This window comes from Homalodisca vitripennis, chromosome 3 (assembly GCF_021130785.1).
Source record: "Homalodisca vitripennis isolate AUS2020 chromosome 3, UT_GWSS_2.1, whole genome shotgun sequence".
Lineage (NCBI taxonomy): Eukaryota > Metazoa > Arthropoda > Insecta > Hemiptera > Cicadellidae > Homalodisca > Homalodisca vitripennis.
Window position 1 is genome coordinate 122,988,864 of NC_060209.1, and position 27,493 is coordinate 123,016,356.

Genomic DNA, 27,493 nt, shown 5'->3' on the forward strand with positions numbered 1-27,493 from the left:
TACAGGTCACAATACTTCTGCATTCGTTGACCATCCACCTGACTTAGGCGTGTCACAACGCTCTGGTATGATTTGTTTAATTGAACCTAGTTTGTAATTATTATGTGTTAGGTTAGTTATTTAACTCAAGAAGTTATCAGATTGCAGATCTCGAAACGTAATGTTACTGATTATTTGTTTCACTGAACGATGGCAAATGTCCGGCAAAATCCTGTTTCCTTCACTATCCTTCCGTCGTCAAAAATAAACTTCAAACACAAAATCTGGTTAGCTATACTATTAGTGTGGATTTTAAAATGTATGCCGGTGGTGAAAAGTTGGTAAATCTAATGAAACATTTTGAGGGGTGGGTCTTCAGTATTAGATAAGTCTCAGAATACATCTGTAAAAAGTATTTGAAATAGCAATTTAATGAACGTTTTCTCAAAAAAGTTTTATTGCATGAAATAATACATTGTGATCCAAATATTTGTTCTAACACAAAGTAAACAAGTCAAAAACGGCGTAACAGGTGAGCTGTAAACTGTACATGACTGAACCTTTATTCAAAAATTTAAACAACAGCAATGGAGACCGCTGATCTCTGCATCTTTGATGGCACTTGTGAGAAGTCCATGTCTCTGCACCTTGAAAACATAGAGGTTTCAACTAGATAGCCACTTTATATAAAAGGCAATAGTCTTATTTAATTTCACTAAATTTTGATTCGCAAAAGGTAAGTATATACTCAAAAATCCTAAGATACTAATACAACATTGGAGTGGGGAGTGGGGAGTGGGGATGAGTTGCACGTAAGACACGTAAACATCGGTTCCGTGATTTAGTTCGTTTTTAAGTGAGATATAGTGATCCATTGTTTATAATTTTTGTCAAGTGCGTGCACATTGTGTTAGTGATCACTGTGAGAGTAATTAATCAATCTACAATTGACGAACTGATAAGAAATTGCAAGTTTTTAAGTGATAGGAACCGGTCTGTGCAATGTCAGTGAGCGCCATGTCAGCTGACAACAAGGTCACGACGCGTAACTCGGCTAAGTCAGGAAAACCGGAGGCGCCCGAGCCTGCTTCACTACAGTCTATTGATGATAAGTTGAACTCCATAATAAATATTCTACGCAAACATACAGATGACATACAGGACATTAAAAAGGAACAGAAAGATTTAGCTGCTTCTATTGAGCTCTGCCATACTAACATCAGTGATGTGAAACAACTTGTAACCGAACAGGGCTCGAAAATAACTGCTTGTGAGGATGAACTGGTACGTGTAAATGAGGAGAATCAGAGGTTGTGGAAAGAGCTGAAAAGTACTAAGAAAGAACTTAGTGACTTGGAACAATATTCTCATAGAAACAACTTGATTATATATGGAATACCGGAAGATAAAAACGAAAACATTCAACATGTCATGAGAAGATTGGCTGTCACCCTGCAATTTGAAAACTGGTCATCAAGTCTGATGGATGCTGTACATCGGATGGGAAAAGCTACACAGACTCAGCCCAGACCCATCATCGTAAAGTTTGTGAGCCGACTCGATAAAGATGACTTCTGGAACAAGAGGAAGGTCAGACGAAACCTCAGAGCTACCGATCTCGGCTACAGCAGCGAGAACTCTATTTACATAAATGAATCGCTAACACCTGCCAACCGAGAGCTGCTGAAGATGACGAGGGAGGCTGCCAAGCAGAAGGGTTATAACCAAGTGTGGACGACCAACTGCTCCATCTTTGTACGACGAGAGAAGGGATCGCCGGCCATCAAGATCACGTCTTCCACGGATCTCCAACGCATGTAGAGACAATATTTGTAAGTTACCGTATTTCATACCTCTTAAGCGTTATTTATGTGTAATATCTATATATTTTTTTATTTATCTATGTGCTCTCTATATTTATTAATTATTATTTACTATAGTTCATTAATCCATAGTATCTTGTGCAAAAGCCCTAATATACATTTATTAGCTTTAATGGGTTACTTTTTCATATCTATTAAGGATTATTTATGTGTAATCTCTATATTTATTCTTATTTAATTAATGAGTTCTCTATATTAATATTAATTATTTATTATAGTTTATTAATCCATAGTCTCTCATGCATAGGCCCTAGCATATATTTATCAGCTTTAATACGTTACTATACTATTTATAATTTATTATTACTACATATACCCCCAAATAATTTTTTCTTAATTGACTTTTGGAAAACTAATGTTTCAGAATTGACTTTTTTGTTCACTTTCAATTTAAATGGTTAAAGAATCAATAGAATATTCCATTTATTATCAAAATGTAAGAGGGCTCAGAACTAAAACTAATACATTTTTTTGCAATTTATTGACAAGTACTTTCGAAATAATAGCCTTGACAGAAACTAATTTACAATCAAGTTTTAATTCATCAGAGCTCTTTTCTGATAACTTTAATGTATATAGGTGTGATAGAAATTTAGATATTACAGGGAGACAAGGAGGAGGGGGAGTTTTATTAGCTTTGTCTAAAGATCTACTGTCAAGTAAATTAGATAACTTTCAAGTAAATGTAAATGGTTGTGAATGTGTTTGGGTAAAAATCTCAAATAATAAGGGAAAAGTATTGTATATTAGTGTAGTTTATTTTAGACCTAGATCTCCATTAGGGGTTTACCAGGCTTTTTACGATTCTTTGCAGCAAATACAGTTTTCAGTTAATAGTAACGTAGTGATCATAGGTGATTTTAACTTGCCAATATATGGATCAGATTCTAGCTTAATCACTGGTGATAACCTATGCAAGGAATTGTCTCTATTTTTAGATTTACACGGTCTTAAATTAAAAAACAATATTTCCAATTTTCAAAACAAAACATTAGATTAGTTATTTCCAACATGGATAAGATAGAGGTAACCAGGTGTGAGGATCACTTAGTGACGGAGGACCCTTATCACCCGGCTATTGAGGCGAGGATTGTTGTTGATTCTCCGTTATCTTTTAGGTCAAGGTCAACCGGACCAGCGGGTTATTGTTTCAGTAAGGCCAATTTTCTTCAATTGTATCAGGACTTTTCTTCCGCTGACTGGTCTCAATTGTATTCCATCCCAAATGTAAATAGCGCAGTAAATTGCTTTTACAGTCAAGTGTATGAAATAATTGGAAAATCTTGTCCTCTGAAAAGAGAAAAAAGATCGAAGTATCCATTATGGTTCACCCCATCAATTATTTTTAATTTGAAACTAAAGGAAAAGTTGAGGAGAAAATATAAAAAATACAGTTCTTTAGAAAATTATAATAGATTTAAGAATCAAAGGTCTTTTTTGAAGCGTGAAATGAAGGTTGTGTACGATAATTACTTGCATAACATAGAAATTTTAATTAATAGAGACAGTACTAAATTTTGGAGTTTTTTTAAATAATAAGAGATCTGAAAATAGTAAGTTAATGGTTATGGAATATAATGGAGTCAAGCTAGATAGTGGAATAGCAATCGCCACTGCATTTGCAGAATATTTCAGTTCGGTTTATAACAGATATACAGCGGAGCCGAGTGTAGAGTCAGCGACGGCGGCGCCGTGTCTGGCGGGTGTGTCATGCCTTGCTCTCCCGCGCATTAGCGAACATGACGTGCTGGAAGCTATTAAAAGGTTAAAATCTAAAAACACCACTGGGCCTGATTTTCTGCCTCAATATTTATTTAAAGGGTGCGCGGACACTTTAGTAAAACCATTAACATTTTTGTACAATTTAAGTCTGACCTGTAACGTTTTCCCCGACAAATGGAAAATTACAAAAATTACTCCTATATTTAAGAGCGGAAGGAGATCGGAAATAGTTAATCACAGGCCAGTGGCAGTTTTGAATGTATCAGCTAAAATATTTGAAATAATTGTACATAAATCTCTATTTAATCACTTTAAAAAATACATTTCTCCAGCACAACATGGATTTGTTCCGGGGAGGTCGGTTAGCACAAATTTGTTAAATTTTACAGGATATATCTCCTCGGGGCTAGACTCTGGAGCTCAGACTGATTCTTTGTTTCTCGACCTGGCCAAGGCTTTTGATAAAGTCGATCATCAGATTTTATTGCAGAAGCTGCATTTTTATGGCATATCATTAAGTTTTTTAAAATTTTTCAAATCTTACATTGTTGATAGGAAACAATTTGTTTTTTATAATGGTTTCAGCTCATCAACCTTTAATGTTCAATCAGGAGTTCCTCAAGGTTCAAATTTAGGGCCTTGCCTGTTCACTATATTAATAAATGATATAAGTAATTGTATATTCTCTTCTAATACTCTTTTGTTCGCGGACGATTTAAAAATATTTAAGCAAATAAGGTCACATTCGGACGCTGACGAGCTGCAAGCCGATCTTAATAACGTTTTTAGATGGAGTATTGTAAACAAAATGTCTTTTAACGCATCAAAATGTCAGGTAATGACTTTCAGAAGATCTCGTAATTACATAGAAAATGATTATTTTTTGAATGGAGTACTAGTATCTAGAGTGAACGAGAAAATTAAAGATTTAGGTATTTATATAGACTTTACTTTATCTTTTAACTGTCATGTAGATGCGTGTGCTTCAGCAGCTAGTAGAATTATGGGGTTTGTTATTAGACAAAGTTTCAATTTTAAAAATGTTGAAACTCTGATATTGATGTATTGTTCATTGGTCAGGTCGAGGCTAGAAAACAATATCATTATTTGGAATCCTATTCACATTACATATCAAGATATGTTAGAAAAAATTCAAAAACGATTTTTAAGGTTTTTATTTTTCAAATGCTTTAACATTTTTACGTACGCAGTTCCATATGACGAGTTGTTGGGGCTGTTTGGGTTCGGGAGTCTTGAATTGAGGAGGAGGGTGGCTAGCCTGATGTTCCTATATAAGCTGGTGCGAGGCGTGGTAGACGATCCTGCTAGCCTGGCCGTCTTATCTTATCGCGTACCTTCATTCAACAGTAGGAGCAAACTTCTGTTCGCGGTTCCATTCTGCCGCACGACGGCTCACGCTTCCTCGCCGCTCTACCGGGTGATGAGGTTGTACAATTTTATACAGAGCTTAGGGTCTGATGCAGACATTTTTTTTGACTCACAAAATGTATTTAGAATTAAATGCCTCAGAAGTTTAAATTAATTAATCAGCTGTGTACATTGTAATTAATTTTTATTGTATCTATGTTTGTAACTGTTTGATATTCCACCCAATTAATTGTTTGTTCCTATTTATTTCATGTGCATATATTTATTACTCATTTTGTTGTTGTTATCATTGATATATTTATTATTATTGTTATGGATTGTTATAGATTTATTTATTCTCTTTCGTTAACTTATAAGTTAAAAGTTATAGATTATATAAGTTATAGGCAATAGGCTGTAAGTAAAATTTTTTTTATGTTATCACATAATTTAAAACCATATATAAAGTGAAGTGAGTGAAGAACATTCCCACCGTTAATTGTTTATATGTAATAACTGCTTTATTGTAAATGGCTAATACTGTTATAAAGCATGCAAATAAAATAAAATAAAATAAAAACATTAATACATTTAGCTCTGACATTGCTACTTTGCCTGCAATTATACAACGCTACCTGCATAGCACGTAAGTAGTGCTGTTAGCGTTCAACTAACGTAGGCGTTCCTTTTAATCGATCTGCTGTTTAGAATGTTCTGCTTTATAAAATTACAAATTGAGATTTATTTGATCTACTGATAAACTGCTGTATTCATTTACAAAATATTGGCGGTCGACTACTATACTGACATTGATGTTATTTATTACGTTTAAAAGATTGCACACATACATGCGTATTTGGGAGCAGAGGGAATGTTTTTCCCTTGTCGTTTTGTATAATAAAATAAAGTTAGGTATTCCCACCTTAGTAGTTACTTCACCAAACCCGGCATGTGTGTAAAAATATAAATGGGGGCTTGATGTTTGTTCTAGAATTTATAACTCAATAATATGGTGTATCCGTGGGCCAAAAACACAGAGAAAAACTAAATGTTTTTGGCCAATTTCTCTGGCCAAATTTTTGAATACTTGTCCATTATTAGTAAGTAATAATGTCATATTGGTTGATGATTAGAATTTGAAATGGCTTTAGTGTTTTTAAAGTGGTTACAAGGATGAACAAATGCAAATACACGGCCAGGATAAAAAAAAATTAATGACACTTCATTTCTTTCCACTTACTTGATCTCAAATTCACATTGGTTTCAAAAAAGCTAAAATATTATTGGTATTAATTATAACTCAAAAGTTCAACATTTTAAAACAGACACTTAAATAAGTTTGAAAATAAATATATAAATATAGATTTGAATAAAGTTTAGCCCAAGCACGAAAATGGAAAAACGTTTTTAATATTTTGAAAAATCTAATTAGTTTCAAAATATACCTAAATAAGGAATAGTTTCATTATACTATATCAATCCTTACACAATCAACACAATTGTTATAAATACCATCTTCGAGTTTTCAGAGCAAAGAATTTTAGGATTAGAAACCCTATTGAGGTCTTAAATAAACACTCTAGTGTGCTTGTTGACTTATAATAGGAGTCATTTTTAGATTACTGTATGTTATAATCTTTTTTTACATTAAGATCTACATCATTAAAGACTAAAACATTTAAAACCTGGTATATTATCTTCATTTAAATGGCGGAAAAGTAGTGGTTGCAACCCAGGTAGGTACGGATTTCAGTTACAGATAGATCATGAAGTGAAAAATGCCTTTAATTAACAGGCAGAGTTAGGGCTACATTTGTTCTCCAAAAAAACATGTTATTTTGATTAATAAAACCTTTAATTGCGTAACGTATTGTAAAAAAATTACTTTGTAATATAAATCAATGAAATAATTAGTTGGAATTCTGATTACAATAAGTTCTTACTAAAAGTTTCTTGGTAAGAGAAAATAAGATTTTTACCTAATTAGTTTTTAGTTCATAGTAAAACAGCACATTGATATAATGTTACTATTTTGCCTACTTAGATTATGCACAAAAAAAAAATTATTTTGCATGTAACCTAATATATACAAGTTATGAATTATTAATTTCTGCCAATAGCCCAATAACATTTAGTCAAATGTTTTAGATGCTATTTCTTGAAATATATTTAAAATGTTCAGTAAGAATTAGGAACAATTTGAGCGGAAGTAGGGCTGAAGGGAGGACAGTTACCAGAGCTGTAATGATGTGAGGGTACTCCCTCTGCCTCCCCTCGCTCAAGAGGGTGGCAATCATGGAGGGGAATAACAACACTTCATCCACAGAATAACACGTTTAATCCTGTCAAATATACTGAAGAATATCACATTTTGCAATACATTATAGATATATATAACATACACAAACCTAAAACGAACAAAGTATTTAGTAAAGCACAAAATAATATAATCTTACTCAAAACAAATCACCTTTTAATAATTTTTCCCTTGGGTTATGAAGATTGTTTGAAAGTTTAACTATATAAACCTGTTTTTTGTGCAATTCTCTATCAAAATATTTGTGCAAATCACAAGTTAAAAATTTTAAATCAAAATTAAAATTGAAGTTTGTTGAATAGAATATAAACAGCAAAATGAAACTTTTAAAGCCCACTTAAAGTTGATTTTTAATATTGTGATCATTATATCAATATATCACTACAATTAACAAAATGTTTTATGTAAGGGTACCCAAATTCGTATTATTCTAAATTTTAATAATTAAATTTCTGTGTTTAAAAAATTGTTCATATATAATAAGAATATCATTTTATATTCTGGAACTGGCAATTATTTTTTCCACAGGCAGATATATTTTAGTGTGTTATAAAAATAATCCCTAATAATTTGTTTTAAAAGTTACATGATTATATTTAGACACAAATATTGTTTGCAACGCAAAATTAAAAAGATAAATACAAATTGTGTACTTTAAAAAATAGATAAATGTCCAAAACAAGTTTATAGCACATTCCAAGATAATAGAAATTCTATTTAAGAAAAACTGGAATACAAAAAAGTGCTTTAATATATTCAAGGCCATTTTCACACCGGCTTAGACTAGCTTAAGCAACATTGTTGAAAGACTCACAGATACATCTGTTAATATAATCTAACGGTACATTTCGAACCTCTGTACCGTAGCTTCGCACCAACATTTACATATTACATGTCTCTCTTGTAGCATCACTCACACATCATTCAAGCTCAATTTGTGAGTGAGTAAAATGTGGCTAATAAAAGTATAGTTTATGAAAAGTTGTTTTCTGTCTGTACTGTCCGCATCTAGTGTATTAATATCGGGATACTTGCTACGTAATCAATGAATATTGATACGTAGGAAAATAGTTTAAAATATTCTATATTAGAAGTTTTAAAATCTATAAAAATGTCAATTTATAACTTTTTATGTAATTATGAATTTGGGTTTCATAGGAAAAAATTCAATATATTTAAAGGAAAAATACCCAAGAAAAATAAAACATGGTGGTTGTAACGTTTCATGTTTTTCCATAACTAGAAATTTGAGTTTATTTTACAAAACAATCAAAGTTGTAAAATAAGCCTGAAATTTATGAGGAAGTTTTTCTTTATCCAGAGAATGATTATTCTAAAATAAATATATTTAGGTTGAAAATATTTATTAAATTATAATTTTATCTTCATTATTTCTCGGTGAAGATAGCAAACATCATGAAATTAAAAATCCTACACAGGTACTCAAAATTTGACTAAATTATTATTACTGCCTCTTTGGACATTATTCTACTTTTTTATCTACTTTTCACTATTCACTGATGTCTCAAAATGTATACCAAAAATGTTAATGAAGTTATTGTTGCTGCATTTAGCAGTTTAAAATTGTACAAAACATAAAATTTTAATTTTTGTAATAATTTTGAAAAAAAAAAATCTTTCCTATAGCAATATTCACAAATTGTACACGAAAAAGGTTTTCAACAGGACATTTTTCAAATCATATACTAATTTTGCTTTTTAGGAAATTACTTTGTAAAACAGTGATCAGAAATTGTGAATATCTAATGAGAAATAAACAGTAATTATAGAATGTTTATATATGGATATAAAAAATTGGAGCTTAACTTTTCAATTGGCGTATTAGTTTGAAATAAAGCAAAAAATGCAATATACTGCAAGAGTTCATATTAAAACACGGTTTATGCACAATAAATAACTAGCCAAATTGAAAGTTAAGGAGTAGTTAGCAGTGTAAAATATAAAATGCTGAATGTTCCATACAGAGTATTTTGAATTTCTCTGTTCATTTCCAACACTCTTTGGGAAGTAATGAAAAGAACTACTTCGGACATAATGCTGGAGATTTATATACAAGCATTGCAATTGCACATTTTTCACAAAATATTTGAACACATATATAGAGCATAAAACAACTTATAAATTACAAAAACATCACAAACTTAACTAGGAATTGAATATGATGTATATTACTTTACTAGTGGTGAATCTCACTCTGAAGCAACTTGAAACACTATTGTTATTAGAGCCTGTCTTAAATGCACATAACTAATACTAAAAGTATGATATATCTAAAGGAGATGTTATCCTTTACTGTTTTCATTACAAAACAAATCTTGCATGCATACAAATAATACACATATTGTCATCAAAAACAGAAAATAATCATGTTCTAAAATAAAAATAATAATTTCTAAAAATTATTACTAATAATTAGCAAGCAAACAGCCTTAATTATGCTATTATTATATTATTGTGTTCAACATTTCAGTTTGATTAAAAAATGAAATGAGTCTGTAACGATAATCACTTGTACTCAAACCCTGTTTAATCCTTTACCTATCTATATGTGGTACAGTTACCTAAAGGACACAAGAACGCTAACTCTGCTACATCACCAAACACTACTGTTCCTGTCAGTCCAACCACTAGACTAGTATTAGTGGTACTGGTGATAAACTATCTATTGCTATCATCACCCGTAAGTAAAGTCCAAAAATTGCACTAATCATTGCAAATGTTTTTCTTAAAAATGGAGTAGGAGCTGTCAATAATAACGCATTAAACAATGTTACCAGCAGGACTGAGAAAGATTAATGCCAACATTATATAAATTCAAAAGTTTTTCTATGAATTTGGCCAGGAGTTAATATAATAGAACCCATCGACTGCAATTAAATACCTGAAATTTGGCGACAAATTTATGAAGACGATACATTTTCAAGAACTAAATATACATACAACTACAATTTGTTAAATATAATGTTTGACCAAGGATACATTTATGAATATATTTACATTATTTAGAAATACAGTTAAACAAATTTCAAATAGTTGATCAAATTATTTATAAATTTACCAACACTTATAATTGAAATGGTTATTATTATTATAAAAAACCAAAAACATTAAAAATAAAATATTAATTTTAAAACAACAACATTATAAGACTATTTTAATGCTATACTTGGGGAACTACGAGAAGACGTTGTTAGCACCAGGGGAGCCGTACAGCAGAGGGCGCTCCTCGGACACCAGGGAGGGTCGGCGGGGGGTGGGGGGTATTGAGCCCCAATGGTGGGGGGAGCGGGGGAACACTGGCTTGTCTCCGAACCTCTGAGACTGCATGACATAACCCACTACAGCCAGCACCACCCAAATGAGAACCAAAACACCATCTGTACACAAAATAAAGGTTTTTCATTACAGAACATTGGTCTGCCAAGCTAAAAAATCACTGAACTAACAGCTGATGCTTGGTGTCCTCCCTAATACAATTTTTTTGTTTATAGATGATAATTTTAAGTAACAGCTAATTTATTATTATTTTAAGTCATACTGAGATAAAATTGAAATGTGTTACATTTAATTTAAGTAGATTAAAAAATTGCATAACTGAACAAGAAATATATTTACAAAAACACTTGGAAAATTAACTTTTAATCATAGGCATTATTCTCTTAGTTGACTAGACTTGATCCTACTGGGAAAACAATGTTAAGAGAACAAGAATAACATCTGTATAGTTATGTATCTACCCTGTTTGTGCCGGTGTAAGGGTCAACTTATTGAAATTGCATGATATTTTCCATTCAGTTAGAAGCCACAACCCTCTTTTGTGTTCTACTGAGGGTGGTTAGTGGGGTGGGAGTGGGGGGAGGATTCCAGCTAGCTCAAGTATAGCCAGCCTTAGTGGGAGGGGGGACTTGTATGATAGCCTGAATTGTAAATATATATATATATAGCAGTTATCTAAAATTATTTCAGCATTATAAATAACATGCATTCATTGTGAGTTTTAAACTAATATAACAATTTGATTAACATGAAAACGTTTTTTTTTTTTTAATTTAAAACCTCACAATTATTGGGAAGTTAATACTTATTTAAGGAATTTATCTTTCTCAGAGGCTAAATTATAAATATTTCCCTTGATATGGCTTATTTCGTTTAGAAATAGTATTGTGAGCAATGTCTTATAATAAATATAACATTTAAAAATTAATAAAGCATTTTTATTTAAATACCATAATTGATAATATTGTAACATAACAGGCACACTATAAATAAATTCCAAAACTTTCAGTAGCAGTTTATCCTGAGCACAAACAAAAAGAAACTGCAATAAGAATAGTAATATATAGATTAATTTAAATGAATAATAAATAATGGTTGAACTGTTGACCTTTTGCCTGAAATGGGGGGTCAATGATAGCCTGGTTGAAGCCGGAGACAGTTGCTCTGCGCATGGTGTTGATGAAGATGAACTTGAGATTGGCGCCGATATAGTGGTCCACAGGCACGATGGCGGCGTACGAGCCGACAACGCTACAAGCCAGAATGTTCACTCTGTTGGTGTATGGAGCGAACACGACAGCGACGACCAGCATACAGCAGATGAACGCAAGCCAGTAGTTGACGTTGCTCACCATGTAAGGGTTGTCACCTGCAATCGACAACGATCACGGTTAGTAGCAATCCTCCCCATCTCTGGTAACATTAGCCTAGCATCTCAGATAGGACCTACCTAGAGGGGTGTAGAAGACGAGCGATGCACAGAGGAAGCCAAGGGACAGTGTTGCCATTATGAGGGAGAACAGGGGAGACCCAATAATCCACCACAGCAACAGCCAGAAGTTGGCAATCGTGATACCACCCACGGTAGCCAGCACCACATTAGCTGTAACAGTATGTTAATATTAATTATTTGTATAGTAATATAAAAATAACCTATACTTATACTGCTACGATTGTCAAATTTCTAGGTTGCTATTAATAATATGTAGATTTGTGTTAACATGCACATACCGATATGCTTGTTGTGAGCCATTGGTTTAAAAATCTTACTTAATTTATGGAAACATGAATTACTCAACATTCTTTTCTTTAATTTATGAAAGCATTCAGTAAAAGACTGTCTGGACTGACTTCATTTAATGTATGCATAAGTCAAGGTATGTACAGTATTACATTTCAAAATGATAGGAATTGTTTAAGAATCTTCTTTAGAGGAATATGTAAAAATTTGCATCATCATTGATATTTTGTTTTCAACAGATGTTTTTCATCTCCCTTGGTTATCTTTATTCATATGCATCACTGTTCTGTGGGCTCCAATTTTGTGTTACAATCCTGTAATTTTTAATCTTGAATGTGTTCCATATGGCAGTAGCCAATGACTTTCAACCTCTAGAACATTCTCAGTACTAGAAGACTTTAAAACCTGTTAACTCAGTTACAGTGCTACAGTAACTCAACTGCCTAGATAGTTACAGAGTAAATTAAAGAAGTGATAATAATAAGTGACACTATAAAAATATGTGTTCTGAATTATTACCTGATGAAAATCTTCAAAAGATTAATGGTTTTCAATTTTTTAGATAAAAAAAGTAACACCGTACATAAATGACAAAGCCACATGACTGGAAAAAATAAAAGTACTTTCAAAATCAAAATTTTAGTTTATTACTACAATGAAGATTTTAGCCAAGTATGATGATTGATTTGCTGTATTCACCAAGCATTGTAATAGCATAATACAGTACTTATATAAAAATCAATGTATATATTTGTATTATAAGAAATAATCTTCTATAAGTAATATTTTCTAAAAAAAATTATCTTAAAATAAATTTGTAATACCTTCTTTTAATATTTAATTTCATTTCAATAAATAAACAAAAAACAAATATAAATATATATATATATATATATATATATATATATATATATACACATATAATTAGTATAATATTGGAAAAGATTATAATGATAACTGACTTGAGTCTGTCATGCCGAGAGGTGCAACGACAATGTAGGTAATTATGGCTCCCATCAGTGTACTCATCAGGAACAGCTCTGTCTGGAAGAAGGAATGTCCGAAGAGGCAGACAAACAGCCCGATGAAGAGCACCAGCGCACAGAGTGATCTAGAGAAGGTTGATGCTGCAACAACGTGTTACATGTATTCTCTTCAAATCCACATCTAGTTACAGTGTGTCATGACCGAGTTTTAGGATACTTACTGAGCACCTGGCAGGTGTCAGTGTACTGCGCTGGGCTGCAGGTGTACGTGAGTGCAGGTACATACGCTGCATGCTGCTGAACGCTGACAGAACTGGTGGATACAATAGTCGCGTATACTGAACCTGTGCCGTGGTAGGCACTGTACTTGTGCATCATTTCTCCACTGAAGTCTGGTACCTGAGATCATTACAACTGATGATAGCTTCTAATTATTATATTTACAGTAATTTGAACAACCATATAACTGTTTTGACATTGTCATTAATATATATTGCACACAATGTATACAATTGTCATTTATATATACATTAAAAATTAAAAGTTATTGAGAAAAGAAACACTACTGACCAATCTTCCATTCTGTAATATCCTCTTCACTGTGATCATTCTCCGAATGTAGTCAAAATAAGTGTTGACCTGGAAGTCCTTTTCTGGTAAGAAGAGATGGTAGGACTGATAACGCAGAGTGGGCAGATTACATGAGTCCATAGCACCCCACGTGATAGGCCCCTGGGCAGGCTGGCTGCTCACTGATACCATGGCTCCGCTCACGTTCACTCGCAGCCACGGAGCTGTCTCAAACTCCTCAAACTCCATGTTGCATCCTCCTGGTAGTGGCGCTGAAGATAACACACAGTTTTTTTTTATGTTTTAAAATTATAGAATCTGTGTGTTTAATTAAACTGCATTTATTTTTTGTCGATTTTAATTGTAAAAGGGTGAAAACATTGATAAAGAAGTTATTAGTTTATATTTTAAGATCCACTTTTATAATAAATACTTGTAATAGATTAAATCACAAGATCTGCATAAAAATAAGAAACCACATTTTTCGTAATAATTTGTAAGATTATCAAATAAAAAAATAAGAGAAATACAAAAATTGTATTTACAATTTTATTTTTTCAGAGAAAGAATTCAGACCTGTAATGAAGATTTTGAAAGTATCGTAAGCTCAAGTTTCAATTTTATATTAAAGTATCTTATATTAATAAATAAACCAAATATTCATTAAATTAGGAGAAAACTAAAATAAAATGAAATCTTACCATTTTTGTTGTAAGCCACAACAGCAATCAAAACAGTTACATTGAAAGGGTTATCATTTTCCAGGAAAAACTGTGCAGTCCTCGATGAAGTAACATTTGCAGCAAGACCAATATTCTGCCCTGTCACAGACTTGTTGGATAACATCTCCATGCTATATCCCAGAGACACGTTGTGCAGATAAGCGTGGGTTTGTAAAATTATGAACTGTACCCAACTTGGGATGAACTGTACATGCAAATAATAGACGATATTGGGTTGTAGTTCACTTGTTTGTTCCAGAATGTCCTCATCATTTGGGAGAGTGGGTAACATATCTGTTTGTTTGAATGACAGAAATACATCCTGGGCTGAAAAATAATACAACAAATGTTTAAATCAAATATCACATTAAAGTGTTTGTATCACAGTACAAGTAGAAGTCTGGATACAGTAAAAGTGAACATTTAACTAGCCTGACCATGTTAGTAGACATTCGTCTGGCGACAGGTTTACTGTAGTTGATACTAATTAATTTATTTCAACTACTTCATCTTCAAACGCTATGATCTTTGACATATCGATATGGAATTTTATTTTTAGGTAATAATAATAATACATGATGGAAGTTTAAAAAGTCAACTATTCCAAAATAAAGTGCTTCTAGCGAAACAATAATATGGCGGTAATTGATGTTTGAAGAAATGCAAAAAGTACTAGGTTCGAAACTCATAATGTATTCGGCTTTTGAAAAGTCCAGTAATATTAACATAAAATCTGGTACAAGCAATTGCTGATCTGGTAGAGTTCATAGTAGAGAACATAGAGTCCGGCAACACCATCTCCAGCGTATACTTAGACCTGAGTAAGGCATTTGATTGCCTTGGTCACGATCTCATTTTGGTTAAATTAAAAAGCCTAGGCATTATAAAAACAGCCCTAAAATGGTTCGAAAGCTACCTGAAAGGACGGACCCAAGTAGTAGAGGTGAAGAAAAATGAACATGGGCAAACAAGTACTGTGCGATCAGATCCAATACCAACAAGAAGAGGCGTACCACAAGGATCAGTCTTAGGGCCAGTACTATTTATTTTATTTACAAATGACCTACCAAAGTACATGACACCATACAGTGAAACAATTATGTATGCTGATGACACTGTGCTCTTATTAGCCAGTAATAATAACGAACATTTGGAAATTGACACATACATATCTGTCAACATGGCACAACAATACTGCATGAGTAATGACCTTGTTTTTAATCAAAATAAAACTAAACAGATGTATTTTGGAAGAAATAGAAAGGACTCAACAGCACTCCCTGATCTTCAGAATGTAAACATGCTGAAACACCTAGGTGTAACACTTGATAGTGATTTATCATGGAAAAATCATGTAGACAATCTGTGCAAAAAACTAAGCTCTGCCATATTTGCCATAAAAAGAACCTCAGCAGTCAGTTCACCAGAAGCTTCAAAAATAGCATACCATGCCCTTTTCCAAAGCCACTTACAATATGGAATAGTTGTTTGGGGGGGAACTTCAAATGCCAACCTGCAGCGCCTACTGAAATTGCAAAAGAGGGCTCTCAGAATAATGACTGGTCAAGGCCCAAGAGAAAGTTGTAGAAATACATTCAAGGATTTGAAGATTCTTACAGTTATTTCCATTTACATATTGGAAACTGTTCTCTTTTGTGTTACTAGAGACCTAACAAGGCATAGAGATCTGCATGGACACAACACAAGACATGCAGGCAACTTCCACCTTCCGGCACACAGAACAGCCACCTATGCAAAAAAACCATCTTATGCTGGAATCAAGATATATAACACACTGCCTGAAGACTTGAAGACCAACAGCCCACAGAACCTGAAGAAGGAACTCCGGACCTGGCTCCAGGAAAGACCCTTCTACAGCATGGAAGAGTTCTTCAATTGGAGGGACAATGCATGAAGACCCAACTCATGAGGAAGAAGATATTTTTTGTCTTTAAACTTGACATGTATTCTAATCTTGATGATTATGAATAAAGAATTTCTGATTTCTGATTTCTGATTTCTAAAAAACAAATGTTCAAAATTATTCATTTGTTTGTTTAATTCTTATAAACTAAAGAATGGAATCATCAGGCTTTATCTTAAAAGGGATGCTGACATATACTAAACAACAATACTCTTTTTATAATTTGATTCAGATAAGATATTTGGTGAGCTATGTAAATTAGATTTTCGTATTTTTGAGATTACTAAAACTGTAACAAATTTATGGGTAAGAGCTATTAAAGTTGAGGAATATTCACTTGAGAGATTTATGCCAATGTTTTTATATAACTAACCTGTAACCTTTAACAACAGGATACATATAGTTCAATTCATTAGCTAACATTTTTTTTCTTGTAAGAAGAAAATTATGTTGAAAGAGAGAACTTTGTATTGATGGAACTTAACTTAACCTTAACATAACCTCAACCATAATTTGATAAAGCAATAAAAATGAACTGTATTGTGTGTTTAGTACGAGTATTGTATTTAATTTTACTTTGTTACACAATTTGTATACACAATTTTCTTGTACATCACAATTATAGTCATTATATTATACGTAAAGTAAAAATCGAATACTTTGGTGAGCTGGAAAAAGTCTGATTGAAAGTTACCATTGAGGTAAGTTCTTGTGTGCCTAATGTTATATTGTGTGTGTGTGTGTGTGTTTGACAGGTATTTGGTCTTTCAATCATATGTTAGTTTGGTTATTTAAACACATATGTGACAGATACTGCCAAATACAAAATAATTGAATTGTAAAAAGTGAGGGCTCTGTGGTGTAATATTCACGCGGCAAGTGAGAGATCCGGGTTCGAGTTCCGGCGGAGCAAGTACTTTTTGTGATTCAATATTTATTGAAATTATATATATCAAATATTATATTATATATAATAATAATACAACTCTGTGTGTGTGTGTGTGTTATATACATACACCATTATATTATTATTATTAATATTTTTTTACTCTTCTACTTCTTCTACTCTTCTCTACTACTTCTACTCTTTTAAATTATATTATGTGTCAAATGTTTTTAAAAGAGATAATGTTGATTATGTAGTACAGATTTAAATATAAACCTGGCAATTTGTTTGTGGTCACTCTCAGAACAAATACAATACACAGGATCTAGAATGTTTAGAGCTACTGCCAAGCTCTTACATGACCATGTGGTGCAATTTACTTAAGCACAGCTAGTAGAGTATTATAGTATTCTGCAACAAAAGTTGGATAGCTCGAGAACTAGAGTAATTTTTTTGCAAAAGCCTTGATTAATGATTTTGTATTATTCATAAAAGAAAATATTATAGATATACATAATCAAGTAAAGCAAGATGGGATAAAGTTGGACATTGTTCATATTATTAAATAATTTGTTAAAATAAAACTTCTAGTTGGTCCAAGTTTTATTTATAACATTGTATGATGTTCAATGTTATAGATAAGACATCTATTCACTGTTGGTGTCAATAACAGTCTTATTTACAAGGGGTCTGTAACATATCCATTGTAGACAAAGAAACCCTTTGGTGGGAAAAGATATCTACTCACAGGATCAAGCATCATGTATTTGATTCGCAGGCCTCTTCGACCACAGTGACACAGGCCGAGGATTGGCAATGGTAAACACAGCAGAATGCTGACCTTATTCCTCTCTGATCAAATCATAATAAACTGCCAGTGAAATTTTTCACCTTAGAGAGCAAAAAGAATTTAAATTTTATGAAGACATCACAAAGAAGGTAAACTCCATAAGCAATGAAAACAGTGAAACACTAGTAGCGTAACAGTGCCATGCATATCCCACATTAGGAAAAAATGTGTTACAAACAATTATGAAGGTCTTTAAGTCACAGATTTTATGTTTTTCAGTCGATTGTTTTAAACTGGCTCTTGTTTGATATGTACGAGTATGATGAGTATTATGTTGATTTTTTGGGTACACCTTTGGCTGTGTTGTAGACGATTACTAATGCTTTAAAAAAATATTTAAAATTAAATTTCACTGCCTTATTATAAGTGAAAGACACACTCCGTTTGGAGTTACCAATCTTGTCCAGTCAGGACTCAAAACTAGAAATGAAATGTTGTGGATTATTACCTAAATTTTATTTAGTCAAAGGATCACCTGCCTTACAATGTTGATTCATGTGACCACAACAACAAAAACATCTTGATTGAAGATTGTCTATTTTAGCAACAATTATTGGTAGATTCTGAAACTGAACTGGAATCTAAAAAGAGATGAAGGCAAATCAAATTACTTTTGGTATACCCTTGGAATGGATGATCCTGAAATATGATTTGTTCATGTGTGTCACAAATTAGAAGCACCTAAGACTGGCAGATTTCATTAGACCAGATTAAAATAGGCAATTTCTGACTGCAATATTGTGGTCATACACTGCCATATTTTGTAACAGAAATAGTCAAAATTTACAACACATTTTGAAAAGCATTAAAAATATCTTTACCATTGTAGTTCCTGTAACCATTCATTAGGAAGTGGCCAAAAATTATGTTTGACACCGTCTACCCTCTCTGAGAACAGGGTCCTACTGATGGAGAAACCAAGTAACCAGTATGAGCATCACTTTTACTATCTCATTATGGTATTCTCAAATCCTTTTTTCATCCATTGTTGCTAGCAACGAGGAAAAATTGTATGAGACCGGACTTTATGTGGATTTTTCCACTTTCATACAAACTTAAACCATTTTTTTACATTCAACAAAGCTGGGATAACATTTAGACTGATATAGACACATTTTAGACTATAACATTAGAATAAATTGAATTATATAAACATATATTATTGGGAGACCCAAGTAATAATATAATAAGGCTTAAACAAATTTATATTTAATGTTATAAATTAAAAGAATGTTGATTTTTTTATTTTAACCATTTGGACACAGTATTTCAAGGCAAAACAACTTTTGTCATGGTAAATTATAGTACTAATCACATCAGAATAAATTCTACAAGTTAGAGCAGATAAGCAGAATATAATAACTGACCCAAAAATTGACTGTTAAATACATCAAACTATATCAACCAACAAGAAAATTTATATGAAACTTATAAATCCATATCAATAGTCAATATTAATGGTAAATAATAGATAAATTATTTACATGACCTTATTATATTGTTTAATTTACAAATTCAATAATGTATTTAACAGGCTGCAGAATGTTAACAATGATGATAAAAGAAAACTGGCTAAACAAAAATGATATCAATGATTACAATATTGTATCCTCAGTCAAATATGTTGTTTTGATGAATTTGTGTACTTTTTTACAGATACAGGATTGCAGAGTTTAAATATATAATTTTTTATACAAAAAGTTATTTTTAGTGTCTTTAAAAAAATGTTTGTTATCTTTTAGATATTGCCCATTAAGTTATTTTCACTATCAATGTCCGTGTTATCATCACGCAAACGAAGTTTCTATTTGTACATGGTATATTTCCATGGTACAATAAACACTAGAAATAAAACCATAAAATACTCCAAGACGGATGACATGCAGCAACAACACACAGTGCACTGTGCGATTACAGTAAACTCACTTAGTCGCAAACCTTCATGACAAAAAAAAACAACAAAATTTGTAGAGCGATGGGCGGCTGTCATAGAAATGCTTCTTGCAAAATATTACAACAAACAAAACTATAAAACTGGAACAATATAACAATATTAGAACATAATATTACATCAAAAGTCAAGAAGGGTTGGAATATTTACTCGGTGTACAACATTACTGTACATATTAAATTTCAAGGATCCAAAACAAAATGTTGCATTGACTTGAGCCAGATTACAACATCCGGTCAGGCTAGATTTCCTTCTAATTAAAAAAAATTCATTTTAATAAAAAGAACTGATTTAAATATTCTAGTGAATTTTTGGACACCACAGATAATGGTCTGAAATCAATTTACAATATTCAAAACAATACAAATGGAACTTTAATTATACCCACAAGTTATAGGGCAGAATCTAATATAAAGTACCTGGAGGTAACGTATCAAAATTTCTGATGGTTTGATTACATTGGCGTTTGAACGCCTCTGGCCAACAATATGCTGTCCCAAACTGCTGGCGATGAACAAAAACATCCTTAGAGATAGTACCCTCCTTAAGAGGTGAAAATTCTAGAGCTTATGATCATAAATAATTAGGCATGAGAGGCATTTTAATTTTAATTTTAAAGAAAAACATTATAAGGACTATATTCTTCCTCTATTTGGACAATTTAATTTAATTTAGTTCTCATGATGCTGAAATTTGTGATGATAATTACAGTAAATAAAAAAATATATTGTAAATGTGGTTTTAGATCACTATTGGTTTTATCCAAAAACCCAATAAATACGTATATAGGAACAAATACAGTGACAACTTTACAGTGAATTACACTTTCCTGTACTGTACAGTACTATTTACTAGTGTATACATGTTTTAGTGAATAAATTAAAACAAACTGTAAAATTAATATATTGTTATCGATGGACAAGGACAAAATGCACTATGTGGACATAATTATCAATATTTAATACATTGAATACATAAGAGAACTAATATTTATCAATCAATACCAATGTATATTACTAATTTAATATACATTGTAAAATAAATTCATGAAGAATATAATGGAACCAACCAATTAAAGAAAAAAACATGAAACTATACGTTTTTGCTTTTTAGAAGCTGTTTCCTGGTTAACAATGCGCAACTGTTTTTAAAAATTGTCTCCAGACATCTGTACTTCTCTTCTATGATACTAGTTATTTTTTGCGTGATTCCAATATCTTGATGCCAGAAAAAACAGTTTCTTTAAAATAATTGTAGATAAAGATAATTTTTGGAAAAAACTTTTTTTACAGTTTCAAAGCGTATATACAAATTACACATAAGTTGATAGAGATTATATAAGTTGTTTTTACAATCAACCATCTTCAATTGATTATTTTACAAGATCCACTTCACATTTTTTTTAATAGCAATATTAATTAAATAAAAGTGAGAAACGAACTAAATACTAACAAGAATAAACATCTCCCTATGGGGAGAAAATTTTACTTGGGTAGAGTGGTAAGTCTTTAGATAGGGTGGTTAGCTCTTGGGTACAATGGTAAACCCTCATGTAGGGAATTTTTCCTCTTAAATAGGGTGATAGATCCTTGAGTAGAGTGGTAGACTCTTGGGTAAGGTGATTGACCCTCAGGTTGAGTTGTCAGCTCTTGGTTAGGGAAGGTAAGTTAGGTAAATTTTGTTGGTTTCATAAATCCTTTTAATTTCTTTTAATGTTAGTTTCCATATTGTTTCCATAATTTTGTGCTGAAATTTCAGTATATTAAATCTGTGGTAGGAAGTCAAAAAAAAGGTCGAGAGATTTACTCCCAAAAGCAGAATTTTTTTATCTTATCTTTCCTAATGTTTTCTTTAATAACGCTATCATTAACTCTTTATAAGTACTTTCCCCTTAAAAATCAACAAATCATACGAATTTGGACTGGTAAACATTTACCATAATTAAAAAAATATTGTTTGTAAATTTCGCTGTAAATAAACACTAAGTCAGCATTTATTGTAATACACCCATGGCGAGAACCATAAAGTTATTTCTAAGCATATTACAAGATTCAAAATTGGTATAAAAAATAGCTACAGTATATTAAGCGGCCACCACAACAATTGAACCAGTGAACCAAATTATCAATTAGATATAAGTTATGTATTGAATTATAAAAGAAACTAATTATAGCTATTTACAATAAGTTATTGCCTGCCAGCTTTTTTAATGTATTAAATAACATTAATGTTTAAAACTCATAAATAAAACAAAGTAAAATTATTTGTGTGGTATTTAAGGAATGGCCACAAGCACAATGGAGATGAACATGCATTATTTGTGTTTTAAGCTATTAGACATGTTTAAAAACAGTATAAAGAAAAATTTAATACTTATTTGTTTGTTACATTTAATAATACACATTATATAGTTTTTAATTAATCATAGGTTATTACTTTTTTAGGTATAAAAACATAACTGGACTATAATACTATAATAATTTGAAATACTTATAGCATAATTCAGTTTGACATTTGGATTTTTTATTGTTCAGTGGTTTAACGTTTTGGATGCCAGCGCCTGAGAGGCTATGAGTAATATGAGAGGTAATGACACAGAACCGCCAGACCTATTTGTATACTATTACAATGCTTTAAATTAACTCTGTTTTGCCCTTAGTTCTTACGTAAATTGAATGAATTTCTTAGCTACAGTATAATAAGCGGTTGCCACCACAATAAAATCATCAAAATTCAAGATTATATAAACTACAGAAAACCAAATTAAGAACTGAAATACGTTGCAGGTATTCACATTACAGTATAGTTCAACTGATTTTATATGTAAAAAAAGCAATAAATTAATTTAATGATAAATTAAAAACTATCTAGGCTATTTGTATTTATAAAATGGAACAAACATGTCAGTTAGTTATATTTTACTGTTTGAAGAATAAACATGTCTGCAGCTTGTGACACAAATAACACATATGTACGATGATGGACACAAGTCCTATAATTTTACTTTGAATAAAATTTAGGACAATATTGTTATTCAATACATAAAAAAGAGCTAGCAATAATTAATCGTAAATAACTATAGTTAGAACGTTTTCGTACTCAATAGTTTAGGTATTTCTTACTCAATAATTTGGCATTCTGATTCGATTGTGATGGTGGCAGCGGGTAGACTTTAATAAGCGACCTACACTCGTTCGGTTGTTTTTATTCCAAGGAACAATTTGATATAATAATTTATTTAACTTAGCATATGATTTCAACTTATTAGTTATAGTAATTGTAATGTAAACAATAAACAGCAAAAAGTACCTAATATTTTGAGACTGAAAATGGCGATGAATATGAGAAAAATATGTTAGATATTTCTTACAAGTGATGAGATTAGTTTAAGTGGCTTCTACATATGGTTTTGGCTCCTGGTAACCCAAGGGGAGAATTCTTTCCTCCATTTCACAAAAGCTGTTACTGATATCAATCTCGGCAAGTTATAAATATTGTAAGGTTTCTTTGATATTTAAGTCTAGGCAATAGTTGGATTTGTTTGTAATGTTAGTGTTAATTATGTTTTTAAAATTGTAATTTACAAGATTCTTCTTGTTACAGTAATTAATTATAACTCTTAATGTGTACAATTTTTATATATCAAAGTTGGATAATATATCATTCAATAATCGTTCAATAAATACAACCGAAAAACAAGTATAGGTATTTAAGTCTCCCCTTGGCAGCTTATTTCTTTTCATTTCCACAAATTGTAGGCTATCAAGTAGAATTAGTTAAGTGTATCACGAATGTAATTTATTTGGTAATTACATGGTAATTCCTATGGGAAAACTTTCATATAATAATGAATTTAAACCAAAAAATCGCCAAAAGGTAAAAACAAATATATTTTTTATTGATAAAGTGGTTACATCTTATATTTATTATGAAACTAGCTGTTTTCCGCGGCTTCGCACGCTTTTCTTAAACTTTGCCCGTGTAAGCACTACTGGTTCAAGTGAATTATATTTCCAACGCCGATGTAGAGTTTGCCTTGTTGCCACGATCAAGAAAATCTCTCAAAAGTGTATGTTTATAACCGCTGTAAACGTACATGTACTTTATTACAAAGCGGTCTAACACTCAAGCTTTAAGTTCAATCAGAAATTGATTTTAAAGATAAATATACATAATAAATTAGCGCCTTCAAATAGTGTTTGGCTATTTAGTATACGTAATTGTTTTGTAATTGCAGTTTTTTACGTGCAGACGCTTTAAAACTTGTATCTTTTGCAGTGCCGCCTGGTGGTGAGTTAGATCAATGGCCATAATATATAAACCTTCTCCGTGAAAAACTACATATACATACAAATTTTCATAATGATCGGACAAATAGTTTACGATACTATAAAGGACAAACACACAAACATTCATTTTTATATATATAGATTACAGAACATTAAAAAAGATTGACAAGAAATTCTTGAAATAAGTTATAACTGTGAATTATATGTAAAAGGAGAGTAAAATAGGTAACTGAAAACAAACAGCTGTGTCACGGTCTTTACACCAAACAGGTTATACTAATTTGAAAATTGATAAAGGTAGTCCTATTAGTAGAAAACAAAAGCAAACCATGCAAAACAAACTTCAAAAACTCCTAGATAAAGTAAAAAATAGTTTTTTTTCTAAGTGACTGCTCCATTGGACATGTGATTTTAGCCCTAACCTCAGCGGTCTGATCAATCGGACGGTTAAATAAACAGAAATATTGATAATTCGGTTGATGTGATGGTCGGTCCGCTTATTATCCTGCACCCTATCAGTGTCTGAATAATTATGGGTGCACTTAATAGGTTAGCCAATACACATCCCACGGATATTTTATACTTATGTTTACCAGTAAAACTTTAGTAAAGGTAGATATCATACTTAAATTAGCTTCAGATCTATACAGACAACAAGTTAATAATTCGGTATCTGTAAGAAGACAGCAACAACTGTGATAAAAAGAATAAATCTAGGCTAGACCTTACTCAAACAGATTATGTAATATCAATCATGTCCTAAATCATTGCTGTATAAAGGTATAAAATTAGTACGTTGTTATATGAAATTCAAATTAATTTACGAATAATTAGCCTATTTAAGTTACTTACAGATTTTTCTTTTCTTAGATGAAGTTGCATTTTCTCCATAAGTAATTGAGGTTAGGAAACACATAAACAATAAACAGCTGATTCCTAACTTGCACATCATGGTGTCTTTTATTTTACGATAAATTGATAATTAAAAATGGAAAATAACTTTTTATTAAATGCTATGGCAATCCAATATAAAACGAGTAATTCAAAGGCATTATCACTGAAGGCCGACCATACAAAGTACACATCACACCTACTCTCACTATACAGTATACACATACAACTTATTGATTACGACGAATTTAAGTGGGATTTCAGCTGATGAGTTGATTCCATTTCTTACCACTACGAGCGCTCAGTGACAAAAATGGTAGTGTTGGATCAATGAAATTGTGATAGTGTAGTAAAATCTAGAATGGTGATTTTAGTTTTGACATTTTGAATTAAATGTTATTAGTTAGATGCCATGGGGAAAGACCAAGAACTATTAGAAGCCGCTCGAAATGGGAATACACCAGTTGTGGAAAAAATTCTCAGTCAAAGAGCAAAAAGGAGTGGCCCACTTGCAAGGTAGGGCTGAATGTCCACACGTCAAAATAAGATTTATATACTGTATTTACATTATGTTACTGAATAATTTTAAAGAATTAGCAACATATTCTTGCTTTTATATATAGAGAATATTTAAGCAATAATATTTTTGAGCTGTAACCAGTCCAAGGAGTTGGTAAAACATTCTTTTAAATTAAAATGTAACATGATTAAAATAATTTGTGTTTTTATTTATTAATTTTTATGTAAACATTGCTATAAAGAAATTTGGAATTTACTGGAAAGTTTATTAAAGATAATATTTTTTTACATTTTTCATATAGCGTATACATTGTTATGAAAGTACATAGGTAACATATTGAAGGGATAATACTAACTTTATACATAATTTTAAGACAAAGTATTCAAGTTATGAATATGGCCTCATACTAACGATTATTTAATTATTGCAATAAGTTTTGTAATCAATTTAAGTTTGCATACGGTTTTGGCTAATGACAAGGATACACTTTTAATAACTGTACCTGTCTTGTAATTAATTTTCTGTAGCCTACTTTTACAACGATAATTTTTAGACTTTGAGAAACATGGATGAGTTTTTATCCTTATATACCTCAACGGAGTACATTTTATATGACTAAAGAGCCATTAAAGTCATTCCTTATATTGCTATTGTATAGTTACCAAACGCTACCGTTTCTAATGGAATATCTAGAGATCTGGTATATGCTAGACTCTAGATAGTTGATCAGATTATAATTCAGACAAAATACTCTCAGTGATATTTACTATATACTGTAATCAGTAAACTGAATAACATATTGACATAATATTGAATGAAGAAAAATGTTTAGGAAGTTCATAAAGTTGCCTATATAGTGCAGTATTTTCAAAGATTGCCCTATCAATATAAATATGCAGCCTTTCCTTCAGGCCTTAAAATTTATTAACATCATAAATAGGCTAAACGCTGGAGACTAAAATCAGAATTAAAAAATACAACAGCACATACTTTTCTATATATTTTCAGGTGGGCTTATGGTAGAACAATTAGATGTGGCTAATATTATAAATGTGACTGTATCATGTATGGGTTAGGACCTACATGATTTGTTGCCAAGATGAATCTTATCATGATAACTTACTCAGACAATTCACCTAGGTTCCTGTTAATTTAAAGTAAGTGAACTGTCTGTTTCTGTAATGATTGCTGTGCAATTGTGTTTTATCGTTTCCATTAGTCTCCCCTCTTTGTAGTGAACTGAAATGATACAGACACATTGATACATGTGAGATTACACCTTTGTAAAGTAACTTGCATTCTTCAAAAATAAATAAGGTACTGGTATTCCACATTACATGTCGCTTAACAAGCTTTGCTGAGGTTGCATGCAAAATTTAAAATGTATAGCACATTTAATTTTTAAGATTGCCTGTGAACAGGAAGACAGTCATACAGAAAATAAATGTTTACATCTCCTAAACAAACAAAAGAGGAAATTTGCTAGCCAACTGGTAATAGGCTTCAATGACACAACCAAATCCCATGTACAGACTTGCATCTGTGTAGAAATAAGGATTTATGCAAAATTTAAAGTCTATCAAGGTAGTCTTTCTCA

General features: G+C 31.6%; 3 protein-coding genes across 3 annotated transcripts in view; 2 read left to right on the forward strand and 1 right to left on the reverse strand.

Moving 5' to 3' along the window:
• Positions 1-981: 981 nt before the first annotated feature.
• LOC124358340 lies at positions 982-1,800 on the forward strand. Its single transcript, XM_046810641.1, has one exon. It carries the CDS (start codon positions 982-984, stop codon positions 1,798-1,800), a length of 819 nt encoding a protein of 272 aa, XP_046666597.1.
• A 5,471-nt stretch (positions 1,801-7,271) lies between these two features.
• On the reverse strand, positions 7,272-25,606 carry LOC124357477 (transmembrane 7 superfamily member 3-like). Its single transcript, XM_046809312.1, has 8 exons — positions 25,338-25,606; positions 14,565-14,912; positions 13,864-14,135; positions 13,515-13,692; positions 13,270-13,434; positions 12,017-12,169; positions 11,675-11,935; positions 7,272-10,667 (listed from the first exon to the last, which is right to left on the reverse strand). Exons 1-8 carry the CDS (start codon positions 25,435-25,437, stop codon positions 10,465-10,467), a joined length of 1,680 nt encoding a protein of 559 aa, XP_046665268.1. The 5' UTR covers positions 25,438-25,606; the 3' UTR covers positions 7,272-10,464.
• A 78-nt stretch (positions 25,607-25,684) lies between these two features.
• The window catches only part of LOC124357475 (ankyrin repeat and sterile alpha motif domain-containing protein 1B), a 137,593-nt gene continuing 135,784 nt past the window's right edge, over positions 25,685-27,493 (forward strand). Inside the window, exon 1 of the mRNA XM_046809311.1 lies at positions 25,685-25,892. Coding sequence (XP_046665267.1) covers positions 25,789-25,892 — 104 coding nt within the window. The 5' untranslated portion in view covers positions 25,685-25,788. The remainder of the gene's footprint in view (positions 25,893-27,493) is intronic.